The sequence below is a fragment of the Naegleria fowleri genome (genome assembly GCF_008403515.1).
Source record: "Naegleria fowleri strain ATCC 30894 chromosome Unknown tig1, whole genome shotgun sequence".
Classification (NCBI taxonomy): domain Eukaryota; phylum Heterolobosea; class Eutetramitea; order Acrasida; family Naegleriidae; genus Naegleria; species Naegleria fowleri.
Genome location: NW_025407933.1, coordinates 20,466 through 37,454, shown reverse-complemented (window position 1 = coordinate 37,454; position 16,989 = coordinate 20,466). Strand labels below are relative to the sequence as shown.

The 16,989-nt window shown below is 38.7% G+C and overlaps 6 protein-coding genes across 6 annotated transcripts; 4 read left to right on the top strand and 2 right to left on the bottom strand.

The window, feature by feature from the left end:
* Nucleotides 1-35: 35 nt before the first annotated feature.
* Nucleotides 36-2,980, bottom strand: FDP41_000015 (uncharacterized protein; the record flags this gene model as incomplete). The annotated part of the gene is made up of 5 exons (XM_044704590.1): nucleotides 36-1,743; nucleotides 1,921-1,979; nucleotides 2,084-2,355; nucleotides 2,496-2,692; nucleotides 2,943-2,980. 5 exons carry the CDS (start codon nucleotides 2,978-2,980, stop codon nucleotides 36-38), a joined length of 2,274 nt encoding a protein of 757 aa, XP_044569689.1.
* A 233-nt stretch (nucleotides 2,981-3,213) lies between these two features.
* Nucleotides 3,214-5,044, top strand: FDP41_000014 (uncharacterized protein; the record flags this gene model as incomplete). Its single annotated transcript, XM_044704479.1, has 2 exons — nucleotides 3,214-3,413; nucleotides 3,700-5,044. 2 exons carry the CDS (start codon nucleotides 3,214-3,216, stop codon nucleotides 5,042-5,044), a joined length of 1,545 nt encoding a protein of 514 aa, XP_044569688.1.
* A 1,072-nt stretch (nucleotides 5,045-6,116) lies between these two features.
* On the top strand, nucleotides 6,117-9,395 carry FDP41_000013 (uncharacterized protein; the record flags this gene model as incomplete). The annotated part of the gene is made up of 2 exons (XM_044703580.1): nucleotides 6,117-6,938; nucleotides 7,158-9,395. 2 exons carry the CDS (start codon nucleotides 6,117-6,119, stop codon nucleotides 9,393-9,395), a joined length of 3,060 nt encoding a protein of 1,019 aa, XP_044569687.1.
* Nucleotides 9,396-9,521: 126 nt separating this feature from the next.
* On the top strand, nucleotides 9,522-12,581 carry FDP41_000012 (uncharacterized protein; the record flags this gene model as incomplete). Its single annotated transcript, XM_044702470.1, has 1 exon — nucleotides 9,522-12,581. One exon carries the CDS (start codon nucleotides 9,522-9,524, stop codon nucleotides 12,579-12,581), a length of 3,060 nt encoding a protein of 1,019 aa, XP_044569686.1.
* A 119-nt stretch (nucleotides 12,582-12,700) lies between these two features.
* FDP41_000011 (uncharacterized protein) lies at nucleotides 12,701-13,836 on the bottom strand (the record flags this gene model as incomplete). The annotated part of the gene is made up of 4 exons (XM_044701359.1): nucleotides 12,701-12,756; nucleotides 12,904-13,185; nucleotides 13,396-13,565; nucleotides 13,688-13,836. The coding sequence occupies 4 exons, from the start codon at nucleotides 13,834-13,836 to the stop codon at nucleotides 12,701-12,703; spliced, it is 657 nt and encodes a 218-aa protein (XP_044569685.1).
* A 1,082-nt stretch (nucleotides 13,837-14,918) lies between these two features.
* Nucleotides 14,919-16,742, top strand: FDP41_000010 (uncharacterized protein; the record flags this gene model as incomplete). Its single annotated transcript, XM_044700249.1, has 1 exon — nucleotides 14,919-16,742. One exon carries the CDS (start codon nucleotides 14,919-14,921, stop codon nucleotides 16,740-16,742), a length of 1,824 nt encoding a protein of 607 aa, XP_044569684.1.
* Nucleotides 16,743-16,989: the final 247 nt, after the last annotated feature.

Here is a 16,989-nt window from a genome sequence, read left to right as displayed (position 1 = left end):
TTTACAGCCTCAAACAATGCCCTAATGCATTGATATTAAATTTTCTGCTTGCTTCTCTTCACCCATTCGTTGGTTGGGGATGGATAATCCTTTAGATCAGACAGGGATAGATCTTTTTCAGTGCTGTGAGGAGAAGCCAAGTAATTGAGTTGTGACAAGAGAGGATTAGCAGAAGAGTTGAGCGAGGATGACGATGAAGCTGAGCCAGCAGTGCCTTCCAAAATACTCAACGTGTTCTTTGTTGAAAACAGACCTTGAGGTGGGAAGACATCCAAATTATCAGAGTCACGATTCATCTCATCGTCAATGTGGTACACCTCTCTGTATTGAACCTCAAAACTCTTGTCCTTGTCCTCAGGCTCCATTATTCTTGACGTTTGTGGAGTTAATGGCTTGCGAAGTGATTTAATCACAGCTGTCTTTTGGCCAAATGTGAATTCTTTTGGAATGGTTATCTCATTCTTCCAATTTTCTCCATAATTGATTACCTTAGATGCATTCTTCTTCTTTTCCCTAGCTTCGATTTGTCTCTGAACAAACTCTTCATAACCTAGCGGTTCAGAATCGTTCTCTAATTTTGAGAGATCCTCCTGCTTAATTCTATCAATGGCAGGCTTAAAGGTACATTGTTTTAACTCTTGGAGCGTCTTCTCCTTTCGCTCTTGCTCCAGCTTAGCCTTTCTTTTCTTATCCCAAAATATTAACCGATCAGCAAAGGTTTTTTGAAGTGATTGTGTTTTGGGGTTTGCCAATACATTTGGTTTAAAAGTACATTCCTCCATTTCCTTTTCATCCTTTTCTTTTCGTTTCTCTTCGAGTATTTGTCTCTTCTTCTTGTCATAGTTCAGTAATTGTGTAATTCGCTCCTCCACTGATTGAGATTTGTCTCCTTCAATTAATTTTGATTTTTCATTGATACGAGGTTTGAAAGTTAGCTCCAGTTTGACTGGAGATCCTTTTGGAGTTTTGTTTCCACTTGAGAGGAGTCTCTCTTTGGATGAGTGAGGAAGGCGAGAAGCAATCTCTTCTGAGACGGGATTAATTCTTGGATGATGGAGGAGGTTTTCCTTTTCCAACAACTTTTCCATTCTTTCCACTCTCTTGATTCTAGAATTTTCCTCCTGGTGATACAAGTCGTCATATACAGGTTCATCTCTTTCAAATTCGCTCCAGTTGATTTTTGGATTAAAGTCGAACATTTTCTTTTCTTCTTCGAGGTGCTGAAGTGAAATCTCTTGTTTCTTTTCGCTCATCTTGAAGCTTAATTGATAAAGTCTATCAGACACGCTTCCGTCTCGTATCATTTTGGCAGCTTGAGCTGTAATTTTTGGTGTTCCTGGTACCATTGACTCAAATTGTTCTTCTGCCATCTCTTGAACCCGTTGTTGTCGAAGGAATTCTTTCCTTTCAAAGGCTTCTTCGAGGGATAAATTTTCTTTCAAGCTGGCTTTCTTTCTCTCAATGATTTTGAGTGTTCTTGGGTTGAGTTTTGGCTTGAAAATTTCTTCTTCCATTTCCCTCTCTTCCTTCATTTCTCTAAGCTTGTTCAATTTTTCATCTCTCTCAGAGAGCCATGTTCTATTTACTTGGCTCACGTCTTCACGACCCTTCATTTCTTGCCCCAATTTTGAAATGGATGGTCTGAAGGAAGGTTCCTCATTGAGTTCGGTCCGAATGGTATCCAATGTGTCTCTTCTGAGTCGTTCTTGCTCCTCAAATCTTTCGACAAAGCTGGAGTTGCTTCTTTTTTAGTGGTTGATCCATTGATCCATACCAAGGAATGGCAAAATTCCACATTTATATGTATTAAAAACAACAATTGATATTATTGTAATACATGAATATTGGGCATATGCAAGAATGATTTTTGAAATTGAAATTGGATGAAAATTGTTCTGAGAATTCTCAATCTCTACTTACTGGTCTACCTTGCTGGCAAGCCTTCTTGATTCTTCACTAATATTAGGACGGAATGTAATCTAAATTGCCGAAAGAGCAACGATGATGGAATCACATGTGCATCATGAAAGAAAAAAGTTAAACTCTGTTTAGTAAAGAGAGCGTTCCAAAATAAAACACTCACCTCACTGTAGTGCTTATTCCTCAATTGTTCTTTTCGTTCCTCCATCATTTTACCCTCCTCCAACAATTTCTGCACAATGGGTGGTTGTCTTTGAGTACTTGATGACAAATTAGAATTGTTAGATCTACTTGTGTTGGATACGCCATTATTATTACTACTACTATTATTGCTTCCTTTTAAATCGTGGAAGTCATCATCTTCATCGGACGAATCATATATGGATGACGCATTGAGTTTGAGCTTGTTGATGATGGCCTCAACGCTTTCTCCATCTATCGTGATGGTGATGATATCATCGTATATAAGGTTGTTGGATTTTGGTGTGGATGATATCATTCCACAACGTAGTGGCATGGTCGTAATAATCACATGGTCGTCTTCCTCGGTAATTCATTATTATGATTATACTTACCATCAATATTCTTAACTCTCCTCTGGGAATTTAAATCCACCTTTTCCCATGAAGCTGCCGATGAGGAAGAATCAGAGGCTGTACCAGCTCCTCCGTCCTTGGGTGGAGAGCTCTTTGGTGAGAGTTGTTGAGTCTGTGATTTGAGCCATTCTCTGCTCTTGGCCAACCGTTTTCTGTGAGCTTCAAGTTTGGCATCACTTTTTTAAAGTGAATGTGAGCATTTTGAACAGACATGATCAGGAAAGAAACAATGATAATCCATACAAATCAATAAGGTAGGATAGAATAACGTGTAGTTGTGTAAACAACCAAAATTACAAGTGTACATATGTATACGGAGCAAGGACAAAAAGTGGTAAGGTTGTAGATGATAAGGTTCATAGAATTATTTCATGATGATAATGATGGCGATTATGAATATGTATCGTGAATGGTTAATAAACCTACATTGCACGTCCGAGAAGTGAATCTAGGGGTGAACTCATTTTTTTAAGGTTTGTGTAACGGCCATTTGGAGAGAATAAAACAAGACGATTTACAGAGTCATCCTGTTAAGCGAATATATCGGTGTCTGATTCTGGCTTGTATTACATGAAAAGAACAACTTACTTTCGAAGAGGACACTACACACTAAGCCATACAAAACAACTCACTCATCATGAAGTGGCTGCCTTAAAATCCGTTACAATTATCAAAAAAAAATAGCTTGCCAAACTAAATGTCCACCAAACTCCATACTCGTGAAAATACAACCTCTGTGAGCGGTGTGTCCGGAGTACACAGCTTTGATCGTGATGAAGTCGAAAGCTTTGCAGAATACATTAGTAATCAGCTTAAGGATGATGCAGATGTTCAGTCCAAAATGCCAATAGTTGGAGATGAGCTGTTCAATGCTGTTAAGGATGGTATTATCTTGTGGTAAGTGGTCAAAGTGTGCGGTATTAGGCAGTAATAATCATCATAACAACATGGATCTGATTGTAATGGTTTCATGATCATCATTGAATGTCGGTAATAATTGTGTTACTTGTTGTTCCTTCTTACCCTTAATTGTCGTCCCTGTATAAATTGCCGTGCACGGTGCAAAACAAATATTTGAAAATCATTCATTACTCCTTGGGCTCACATGTGTTGGCCCCTCGCCTCGTCCAATCCACAATAACCAATCCTCATCCATCTATATATCCTGATGCTATCAATATAGTAAATTGATCAATATTGCAGCTCCCCATACCATCGATGAACGTGTAATCAATGTGAAGGGACAATTGAATCCATGGCAGATCAATGAAAATTGCGAGCTCGCTATCAACTCTGCTGCAGGTATTGGTTGTAAAACTGTAAACATTACTCGATCGAGTATTCAAGAAGGAAAGCCTCATATTGTTCTGGGACTGTTGTGGCAAGTCATTAAGAAGAGTGTCACCAAAGACATTACCATCAAGCATCATCCTGAATTGGTTCTCCTCTTGAAAGAGGGTGAAGATATGGAAAGCTTTGTTAACTTGCCCATTGAGGAAATTCTCATGAGATGGGTCAATTATCACCTTGCAAAGTCTCCCTTGAGTGGCACTAGAAAGATCACCAACTTTTCGACTGACATTGCTGACTCTGAAATTTATACACATCTCCTCAACCAAATAGCACCAGATGTTTGTGATTTGAGCCCACTCCAGGAAGATGACTTGCTCAAGAGGGCCAATTTCATGCTTGATCAGGCTGAAAAGATTGACGGTCGTCAATTCATCAAGGCAGGTGATGTCGTGAAGGGTAACACAAAATTGAATTTGGCCTTCATTGCCAACTTGTTTAATACAAGACCAGCCCTCGAGGTTCCACAAGATATGAATGTGGATTATGCATCCTTGTTAGACTTCAGTTCGGAGGGCACTAGAGAAGAGAGATCATTCGAATTCTGGATGCAAAGTTTGGGCTTGAATGTGAATCATTTGTTTGATGACATGCGTGATGGTGTTGTTTTTGCAGAGTTGTGTGAAAAGATTAAACCAGGTGCTACCGATCCAAAGAGATACACTGCGAACCCAAAGAATCCATTCCAATCCATCGCAAATTGTAATTATGCTCTTGATGTTTCAAAATCATTGGGTGTTCATGCCGTCGGAATTAGTGGAAAAGACTTTTTCGATAAGAACAAGAAATTCGTTTTGGCTGTAGTTTGGCAATTGATGAAAGTTTCACTTTTAAACACTTTGAAGAATGTTGGTGGTGGTAAACAAGTCAGCGAAGAGGATGTGTTGAATTGGGCCAACAAGAAGGTCGCAGCTCAAAAGATTACGTCCTTCGAGGATCCTTCTCTGAGCGATGGCAAATTTTTGGTTCATTTGTGCCATGCTGTCTCTCCACAATCATGTAACCTTGAAATGCTTTCCGAAGAGAGTGAACAGAACGCCAAATACGCCATCAGTGTCGCAAGAAAGATCGGAGCAGTCGTGTTCTTGTTGTGGGAAGATATTGTTGAGGTCAACAAGAAGATGATTTTGAGTTTTGTTGCTTCTCTTATGCTTGCAGAGATGCATTTGAAGAAGTAATGAGAGAGTTGAGACTGGCTTGATTATCATATGTTTTAAATTGTAAAAGGGATTGGGTTTACCTTCTTCCTCACAGGACATAAACTATGGTTTCAACAAGCGTGTTGTATTGATCTTGTCTAAAACATTGCCCGGCATAGAGTTTCCTGACCTGTCACATTTAAAGCCATCTTACAACAAACGTCAATCAAGTCGTCCATTAAATTCTTCCGCAACATCACAAACCAAACTTTAAAAGAATAATTAATTCCGTTCTTGGCGTTGCAGTTCTGTTTGTAACCTGCATTGTCATGGTGAGCGACCACCAAAAAACCTTCTTCTTCGCCAAGGATCATCATTGTTCTCTTCCTTGTGAGCAAAGGCTGTGATAGAGCCCTTCATTAACAAACATCTTTGGCTCATCAAGTTTGAACGATTTCTATCAGCAGGAACAAAACCCAATTGCTTGCAACCTTCTTGCATTTTCCTTCTTCTCTCGATTTGTTCATCACGAAAAATCTTCACCACTTTTTCCACACAATCCTCATCGCTCAACCTGGAGTGGAGTGGTCATCATCAACGTGCTTCAGTGACTGTCCATGGTCACAGCATTTTCTCATAAAAGAATCACTGAGTCATATTTTGTGTGAGAACACTCGAATCATCTTCACAAACAAATAGCTGCATCCATCAACAACACAGTGGAGTAGATAAATCATCATTCTGGCCTTCTTTTTGCTCGCAAATTCATCATCGTCTCCTCTAAAGTCGTGACATTTGTAGTAGTCCCGAAAGACTTTTGACGAACCCCAACTCTTGACTCTATTTCAGTAATTTCAAATCCCTTTTCATAGTCGCAAAAAACACATTCATAAAAGGCTCTCTTCTTTAAAATTGACAATAGATCTCCAAACAAAACAGAACAACAACAACAACACACTCAGAGACCAATAACCAATTATTATCAGCGAGCGCTACTAATAAACGCATCATCATCAGACACCCTTCTCTCGCTGACACGATCCTCTTCCTCGCCTCCACCACCATTACCACCACCATCATCATTGTAACTATAGTATACTTTGATCATTCAATGATGAAAAGACTTCTCTCCTCTCTCTCTCAACAACATGAAATGGTTCTCGCGACGTCGAATGGTTCCAATGGCCAATTCATGATGGTACATACTGACTCCTCTCTCTATCATGGCACAAGTCCAACAACAACCATTCCTCGTTGTTCAGAACAATTACTTGGAACAACATCACTCACAACAGCAACGCATAGAGCCTCTCATACCTTTCATTCCAACAACACCTTGTCTGTTGCCTCTTCGGGAAGAAATAGAAGCCTTTCCAATAGTAGTAGCACTGCTCCATTGCAACACATGACACCATCATCGAGTCATGGCCATCGATGTCATTCACCACCAACAAGTTCAGGCAGCAGTAGTGGTAGTGGTGCAGGTTCTCCCCACAACAACCACAACAACAACCACAACACTCTCCATGCTCAACTCTATTCGCTGCAACAACAACAAAAGAATGAAGCCTTGCATTTGAAACATATCCAAGTGGCGAAACTGTACAAGTATAATTTTGAGGATTTGTACGATTGTTTGGAAGTGAGAGTCTTGTTCAAACAATTTCTCATCAAGAATCAAAATGAAGAGAATTATTATTTTGACCAGATTTTGGATACGGAATATAAAAAGTTAAAGTCGAATAGAAATCGATATCAAATGGCAAAGAGAATGATTGAAACATTTGTGAAAGCAGGAGCTCCTTATGAATTGAATTTATCGGAAAAGATTAAACAATCCGTGTTGAGAGAATTTCAAAAAGCCACTCCTGAAAATTGTCCACTCGATATGTTTGACAGTATACAGTATCAAGTGTTGACATCAATGAGATTGGTAGGTGTTAAAGTGTAGCGACTGTTGGTTCAGTAACTCGTTGCATTATTGTGCAATCTTAATGTTTTCGCACTGACATTACACATATGTGTGAAATATGTGACATTAATGATTCACACGCGGTTTAAAACATTTCCAACATCATGTTTCATAACTTGAACTCGTTATGAAAATTGTTCAAATGACAACAAATTTGTCCACACATTGAATCAATAATAGGATGCTTATCCAAGATTCATTCAAAGTGACGAGTTTTTGAGCTTTATTGGAGGGAAAATTTCATCATTTAAGAACGTACAACAAAAATTGAGATTTATTAAATCGATTGGTGCTATCAAAAAGGTGACACCTCTCGAAAAATCATCCTCAAAAGGAGATTTAAGGGAAAGCATTAATGCTAAAAAGAAAAGCGAAGATGAATCAGTCAAAGAGTCACTCATGATGGATCAAATCGACATGGAGGACAATTCTCCTGAAAATTTAATTTTACCAGTTGAAGAAATTTTAGGAGGATTTGAGGCCCTGCATTTCATGTCTCCAACTCCAACCTCGACGACGACTTGTTGTCAAAGTTCTAATCTTACAACATCACCACCAGTATCAACAGTGGCAACCAACACAACGAGCTCGAACGAAATTAGTGAACCATCCTCCATTAAACGTTCCATGTCGAGCATTATTGGTCACTTGTTCAACAAACAATCACCCAACACTAATAGCAATTCCACGACCTCAACCATACAACCCTACATTCACACAACGAGAACGAGAAATACCAGTGGATCAGCGTGTGATTTGAATTTTCATGATTCCCCAGCTGGCTCATCGAATAATAAGAGCGCCATTGCCATCCGACTGCATGACAGTCTTCCAAGAGCAATTGCCCCAATTAACAATTTTATCGTCACACCTTGTAGTGACGATGAGAAGGATGACGATGAAGACGATGAAAATGAAGTAAGTGAAGATGATGAGAACGAATTAACGCCAACCGAACATGAGCGTGTCAAGAACTTTGACATAATCATACACAAGAGCTCACTCTTTGAAAAGTCTCTATCGTCAGAAAGACCATTTTGCGAGTCCTCTTTAGAACAAAACGATCAACACTTGTGGGATGAGGTTGACACGTGTCTTTCGGATGAATCCTCAGAAGAAGAAGATGAAGATGACAACGAGAAAGACGACGAATTAGAGGATGAAATTATTGGTGGCAATTTGGCAGCTGCGGCCAAACAAATTACAGTCTCCACAGCTGCAGTTGCTAATAATACTGTCATTCCTTTACTTGAAACCTTGAATGCCTATATGGATAAACTTCAATTAACAGTGAATGAAATCGACATTGTCAAAACAGAATATCAAAATTATATGAATAATTACTCGTGCTTGGAATTGAACACGATTTTAAAGCAAGTGGATTCAACACCAGACTCAAAGAAAGACAATGACTGGACCATGATTAAATTAGAGCCCAAAACTCGAAGAAGATCCATCCTGAATCGAAATCAACCAAACAAGTCAATGGACTTTGTGAGTCAATACAATTTGAAAGCTCACTTTGCGAGATTTGATTCACCTGTGTCAGACGATGTGACTTACATGCTTCGACGATCATGCAAATTGCCCTACAATGCATTCTCAGTATTGCAATTGTTGTGTGATGAGAGCAGTTATGAAACCATGGTGAATCCTCTCTTGTTGGCACCTGCAGAATATATTGAATTTGTTGTGAAGGATACCGAACATTCGTATGCCTCTCTAATTTCTTTAGAAGGTGCCAAATGGCCTTGGCCACTCAAGCAACGACACTATGTCACAACGGGCACAGTCATTTCCGACATTTTGAATGATGAAAAGGAAAATCCGAATCGCAAGCGATATATTATTTTGAAAAGAAGTGTCATTAATAATGCAAAAGTTGAAATTACACTCAACAAGAAGGAAAATCCCAATCGAGTCATTGGTGTGAAACTTGAGGCCTATTTTGTCGAGTCCTCCATTGCCAATGAATGCACATTAACCATGTTCAATGAGTGGCGTTTCACGAATGTCAACAAGTGGACATTCCCATCGAAACTCTTCAAAAAATCACTCAAACTCTTCACCAATGATTTCCATCATGCCCTGATTGATAAGCTCTCGAGTGCAACCGTTTTACATGCCACCAGTTACAGCGATTTCATCAACAACAGTCAAGATCAAGAACATCATTCGCCCAACACCAAGAAAGACAATACTCTCTTACACACTCTCTTCAGAAATGATGCCTTACCCAAGAAGGATGAAATGAAGAGCAAAGTGAAGAATATTTTCCACACCTTGTCATTGATGAAACTCTTTGAATATGATTTGAATGAGACGTGTCGAGTGATTGAGGAACGACAACATGCCAATTTTCCAATCGAACATCAGATATCGGCTGATCAGCCACTCAGTCAAGAGCCCATTAAATAAATGTAAATTTCTCTCGACAAATGAGACGAGAGCATTTCGAGCGTAGTGATTTTTGGAGAAAACAAAAGGAGTTCCTTGTTCCGTACAGTGTTGGCGCCAAAACACTTTAAAAATTGGCCTCTCGAAATGATTGCAACAACAACCACCACTACCAGCAATAACAACAACAATGACGATACCAACAATGACGAAGACATGGATACCAACCTCAATGTTCTTCAGCAAGCATCAAGTATTTTAGATGAAGAGTTGGAGGAATTAGGGGACGGACCGTTCGGAAAGTTATCGTTGGAACAATTAGCAAAAACCGATCATTCTGTCTTCATGATGATGGATGGTCTCAATTCTGGGTTTTCATCATTCGTTCAGACACCACGAGAAAAATCACCTTCTTCCGAATCGGAAGAGGAGGTCATCAAGATGGAGAGTGGTCAATTATTTGATAAGGCCATTCTAATGAAAGCAGAGAATGAAACGAATTTTCAGCCATTACAATTACAAGATATTCAATTGTTTAGGAGATACGTGACTCAGAGCGGAAACATTATTGAAAGAGTCGGATCAGAATCTGTACAGATCAATAATAATAAGGTTATTCATCTGCCAGTAGCTCCAACCTCACACCACAATAACGGAAGTAATCGTCATGATGAGCTCAATAATAATAACCCTAGCAACAATAATTATGAAACAAGGAATACTTCTCAGGAAATGACGAAAAATTCTCGAGACAATAGCTCAATGATTGTTGATGAAGCAAGTTTAATTCCATCATTTACAGAGAGAAAATCTGTTGCTCATAATATTCGGCTGCTTGCTGCTTCGAAATTGTTGAATGAACTTCCCGATGAAGATGAAGAATGCAGTGACGAATGGCTTGTATCTCCGCGATCAAAACCAATCGGTAATTCTTTAGTTGAAAGTGTTACATTACAGCAACAACAACAGCAGCAACAATCAGTCACAACAATCAAGCCAACAAGAAGTGCATCTCAACCCTTAACCTCGTCAATTGTAACCTCATCAATTATCTCATCATCCAACACTACCACGCAACATCCATCTCACCAAAACAACAAGACTTCATTGATGAATGGTCAAATCTCGAGTAAGGAGGTTACGATCAACAGCAACCACAAATCTCATCATTTACATCAAGAACACCATGAAAATGTCTCCACGAGTTTCTCGTCATCTTCAGAAGCTTCTTCATCTATTAGCGAAGACGAAAACGATGAAGAATTTCACGTAGATGATACTCTGTCTGATAAGGGAGTTTCCACACGGAAATCCAACGACGCCAAAGCCAAGTACAAAACCATCTCATCACTTCCTTCAACTAGCTCAGGAAGTTTGGCTTCTAAAATTCAAAACTCCAGCACAACAACGCCAAAAAATACTTTCTCAACAATTCGAAAGACACAACAAAAGGCCAGTGATTCGGCATCATCGTCGAAAAGTTTTCGAGACGCCACTGGATATAAACCACAATTTTTTAATCCTCCTGAAGATGTGAAGTGCAAGGAGCCTTCTGAGCAAAAGAAACAGCAATGGGAAAATAAGAAGAAGCCAGGGCATTCATCTAACAATTCCAATAATCAGAAATCTTCAAAAAAGTCCACTGCGAGAGATATTCCAAACTCAACAATCTATCCACCACCTCAGCCTCACGTTTCCCCAAAAAGGCCAATCATGAATCATTCACTCATTGAACTACCTGCAAAGACTGCCACGTCTGAGAAGGCTGCAACTTCTCATCCAACTTCATCAAACGGATTGCAAGTGAAAAAGCCCGTGCCCAACCTTTTTCTTAATAACAGCCATATCGGTAATTCACATGATACAATGAACTCAACAACATCAACCCTCTCAAAAAAGAAAGAAGCAAACACCCAAAAACCACCTTCAAGAGCAACTACACCTACTTTTTCTCACGTATCGCATTCCTTAGAATTGAATAATAACTTGTATGACGATCATTTTGATGCTTTAGAGTCGTCTCTTTGTGGAGGTGACACTTTTAGTGAAGTTTCAAACGAAGAAACTCCCGAACTTGACGAATTTGAGTTCGATGAATTAACGGTGAACAGTGCTGCAGATTTTGTGACATCTAAAAGCTGGAAACTTATGAGATGGCGAAGAGATAACTTGAGAGAAAAGAATTTCTCTTCTTCATTGAAAAAATTGACAGCAAACAGAAACAGTAAGTCACAAGTGGAACTTCCTAAAATTCCTGGTGGACAAGATGAACTTCAAAAAGATCAAAGTTATGAATCGTGCATCATTGCCAGAGATATCGCCAATGAACTTGTCGACCGTTCAATACAGGCAATGGAGCAGAAACCTCAAATAATGGAGTTCCAGGAAGTTACAGTGTCTCTCTTTGGAAGCATTGTGCTTTCAAAAACTGTTGAGGACATGCTTTCGCATGCATTACTTTCTTCAACAAACTCACACCAGCACTTAGCCAAAGTTTCCATATCGTTTTTTTCAAGCTCTTCAGGAAAAATTCCAGACTATGTCGAGAACAATATTCCCTGTTTTATTGAGCTATTCAAGGTTGCAAAGAATAACAGTAATTCGTCACCGAATAGTATCAAAGCCTACTATAGTACTTTTGTCAACATTCCTAACAATATTCCAAGCTTGGTGAATAACAAAACAAATCAACTCGTTGGCACATTTTACTATGACATTGATGTATTGGCCCAAGAGGTGAAAATTAATTTAACCAATAAGGCATGCTATCAATGGAAGGGAGTCAGTACCATCTATTTTCCATTCGAGAAGAGTGAAAAAATCGAGGGAGACTCTTCCTCGTTGAATTCATCATTAACAACCTTCTTCAAGCTTAAACGTGCGGGTGACACAAGGATCGATTCAGAAATACCTCATTTTTTGAACTCTAAAACGAACAAAGACTCGACAAATAATAAGGGCCAACCAAAGGGCCGACCAGGAGAAAGCAACATTTTTGCTGTCAACTTGAACACTTCTGAATCCATGATGATAGAGTCTCCACTTCCCGTAAACAAATCCTTATACAATACAACCCTTCATAGTGAGGATATTCAACTCTCGCCGGTTTTTGTGCCAACGTCACCAGTCCAGCCACATCACCAAATCGAAAGAGGGAAAGCAGTGCGTGACACTAACGAGAGACAGCCCAAATGTTGCTTCATGTAGTGTGCTCCAAGTTGAATGTCACATTGTAACAATTAAACAACGAACTGTTAGAAATATCATTTTAAAATTTATACATTTACAAAGATGAATTTTAATAGTGTAATAAATTAAATAATAATTTAAATGAGTTTCTTTGTTTTGAAGAAGCCTCGCAGATTATATAACTGCCAAACAGCTGCAGTGAAATTGACATGTCAATAAATTAGAAATGTCATGAGTCGTAGAGATGATGACATTTTTACATCCAAATGAAATTATCATTCACCATTATAATGGTGATATCAAAGTTATTCATGCAAAATTTTTGAAATTAAACACGTACTCACGGTAACTAAAAGAATAAACTTCAAAAATCCGAGCCAAAAGGTCCTTTCATACGTGCTGTCAGTGGTGTCACGGAAACGAGTTTCCCTCACACGGAAATAAGTCTGCTCATCAGACACAAGTTGAATTTGTTGCTTGATATCTTGCAACAAGTTGCTGAGTCTTTCAATTTTCTCCACACTTTCATGTTCTCCCAAAGTATGATGGTGAACGTCAACTTCAACTTTCACATCAGCGAAAGTAAACTCAACAAATCGTGAGTTATAAGTGAAACATAATTCTAAAGCGAATTGTGTTCGTAAAGAGTGGAATTTTTACAATCATTCAATGGGTTAGTATTATCATTATTGGCACATTATGTTGTGTGATTTTCATGTGTTTTCATACAGGTTTGTTTTTGAGCAAAATATTTTGAACCATGCATTGTGATAACATTGATCATCACGATTTTAAGAATTCATTGTTCATAAAATTAACAAACATCACCTACCGTAATCTCCAGTAACATCGGATCTAGCCTTCAAGTGATACGTGTTTTGTCGCAACGAGTCCAAACGTTCATCCTTCAGAGTCTGGCCGAATGGATCCGTAACCGTGAAATGAATAGAATCAGTAATGGTAAAACCAGGAGTTACTGAAACTTTGAAAGGAGTATTCTCACTATTTGAAGTATATATTGTTTTAGAATATATTTACAAAAATTATCATAGTCGTCATCACCAACAATATCATTAAAAGGTGCAATGATTTGAGAATATTGCTGTGTTCGGGATGAAACAAACCTCAAGTGTTCATGTAAACAAAAACGAGTATCTCTCGGTAAATGAATGATGGTCGCATTAGAAGATCCAATGAGGCTCATCATCACAAGGAATACTACGGCCATCATCAGCACATCACGAACGATGTTGTTGTTAGTGGATGATGTCATTTTTTCAGGTGCCTGGGAAAGGGTTCAGTTGGGGATGATGAACAAAGGGAACATGAGAAGAGATGAGGGTGATGATGAACGTTTATTTTCAAACCATTTCTCATTTTATGCGAATAAAAAACTTTGGGAATTAAAAAATTCTTCAAATGTCTCTTCCGATCATGGTGGTAGGCTTCACACTGGAACAACACATCGTCCATAGGAATCATCATCATGAGATATAAACACCACCTCTGGATTGAATTGTAATATTTATTGGCACAACACTCATAATCACTTGAACAAATTATTTGCACCCACACTCTCTCTCATAAGAAAGCTCATGAGAGGAGGATTATAGGATGACATGGCTCATCCTTTCTTGAATAAGAATAGCAATGAATGATTTTTTCTCTTTCTGGCATCAATGAACGATAAGAATTAGGGAAAGCCTCCCGTACAAATTTGGATCAAAATTTCTTATTCCTAAATCTTCATGATGATACAATGAATTCTGTTTTTGCAAACTCGGAAAGCAAATGCCAATCCATGTGAGGTGATGAAATTTTCTCGTCTTTCAATTTTGAGTAATGCATGACAAGTTGCATGCCCCTCGTCAGATGCTTTGCTTCGTACACGAACGGCTCCTGCTCTTAATATCTGAGTCTGAAATGATGACAGATTGAAAGATACCAACTTTTCATGGAGTTTGTTATTTAAAGGAATCCATGAGATGATGAATCGAAACCACTTCGCTCCACCTCATGTCGTGTGTCCTTTGCATCCATCCTGCCACATTCGTCACATGTAATGACCTGTGATAAATGCCGACTGTCAAAAAATCATCCAACACATGCCATTACCAAAAAGGGCATGTCAAACGTCGTGAGAGTGCGGCAAAATAACACGTTGGATAACTCAAGAGCGAGGTCATTTCGCACCATTACCCTTGCTTGGACACTTAAAAGAATTGCCATACTTTCCATAAGATTTCTTCATAGAAAAAAACACCTCCACGACACTTATTGAACCTCCATAGTGTTAATAATTGCATTTCATATCACATAAGAAACTCACACCTCTTCATCAAGTTTGCAACACAAATGCTTTTCGTAGCCATGAATCATCGTAACCCTCAAGAATCCACTCACACGACATCATTTCATCTGCACGACTGTTCATCCTCTTCTGCCAGTACGGACGACTCAAGTCAAGCATTATCATCGTGCAATGACTTGCATGTGTCTATGAGAAATGGTGATTCTCCACCAAAATCACAACAGCAGAAACAACCACAGAAAAGAACTTTAAGATCTTCAAACACTTCACCTCCGTCAACAGCCTCTTCGGGTATTCGAAAGAGTTACAAAATGTCAAACGTTTTGTCAGCATCATCACAACCACTTACTAAAAGCATGTCTTCACATGCGTCTTGTGATTTGACAACTTCACAAAACACACCTGGTGCAACTGTTGACAAATTCAGCAGACCACTTTTGAAGAATGAAACAATTCTCTGTGAAAAGAACCCAAATTTCAAAGAAAATTATTTTGTCTTTGAAAAGAAGAAGGAGAAAACACCACTGGCTTTTTATAACATTTCTGTAAACGACATTTTGAGTGGTGATGTGAAATCCATTGGAAGCAGCGGTACTTTGCCATCTATGAATGCACAAAAGAACAAGTCATTGAAAAGCAAGTTGAAGCAAACCGATCAGCAACATGTATTCGTGTTGAGCTCTCCAACTGCATCTTCCTCCTCGAAGGCAACCAGAAGAACATTTTCTTCCCAGCATTCATCGTCTTCATCCTCTTCTCATTCACACGAATCAATTTCTCCGGCTGTAATCTCATCCAACCAATCTCACCCTTTAGTGACACCTCAATTTGTAAATTCACTTTCCATTCAGGCAACACCAAATTCTCAACAAACATTTTCCAATATTTACCACAATGGTTTTGGCGGAACTGTTTTGAATTTCCAACCTTTGAATACTACTACAGTAGCGTCTAACTTTTTCACTCCAACATTAACTCCTTCAACAACTTCAGCATGTTTAAATCCTTCGGTACAGACTTCAAATTTACAAAGCTCACTCTTACAAAATTCAGTCATGATGCAGTACAATCCATCCATCTCAAACACTGCAATGAATTCCATGGAGAATTTAATTGCACAGTTAGATCCAAATTGTAGACTGCAATTAGCACAGAATTCCTTTCATATCGATCAAGAAGCACTTTCTAACTTGCAAGGACAGCAGCAACCAAGTCCACACAGTGTTTTGTATCCATCATCATCATCCAACACTTCATCAACAACTGCCTCGGAGCCACATTGTCAACCATCTTTGATTCTCAATTCTACCACAACGACGTCTCAACCTTTCGTTATGATGAACTCATTCCAATCACCAGTGAATAACAATATTTTCATGAGTCCTTCGTTTCCAACATCTACTCATCTTCAACAAAATACTAATCCTTCATCTACCAATACTCAAATTACCATCAATGTAAACAACTTTCCAAACGCTTCATCCTCAATAATGGCACATCCTTTAACACCCAATGTGCAAGAAACTGCATTAGAAAAAAACACAGAAAACTCAGCAATATCAAGTGTGATGACTCAATTGTTTGAAGTAGCCATCAAGCAACAGCAACAGAAATTAATTGCTCAACAGGCAGCAGAAACGACAATGTACCAACCATCACAAATGACGAGGGATAACTCGTTGAGTGAACAACACTACATCACGCCAAGCACTGAAAACTTGTCTCAACAACAACAACAGGATGTTTCATTATTTTCAGAGTGTATTCATGAGCTCAACCCACTCCAAATGGAGAATCTAACGGATGATCAAATGATTGAATTCTTTAACTTGATCATGGAGAACCAACAAGGAGCGAATAAATTATAAATTTATAGTATATCTCAGACGATTCTCCATTGATTATAATTACCCCAAATATATAACAACATCTACAATTTAATCTTCTTTTTCGTATTGAGAGGAGAGTGATGTCCAAGAGTTTTCAGGATGTCCCATTACACTCCGCCATGAATCATCGTTTAACTAATAATATTAAGGTTGAAAATATAATGACCAACTACGTTATTGAGTCCATTCCAAGTGTTTCTACTTCAGAGGAACAACTAAGAGATTT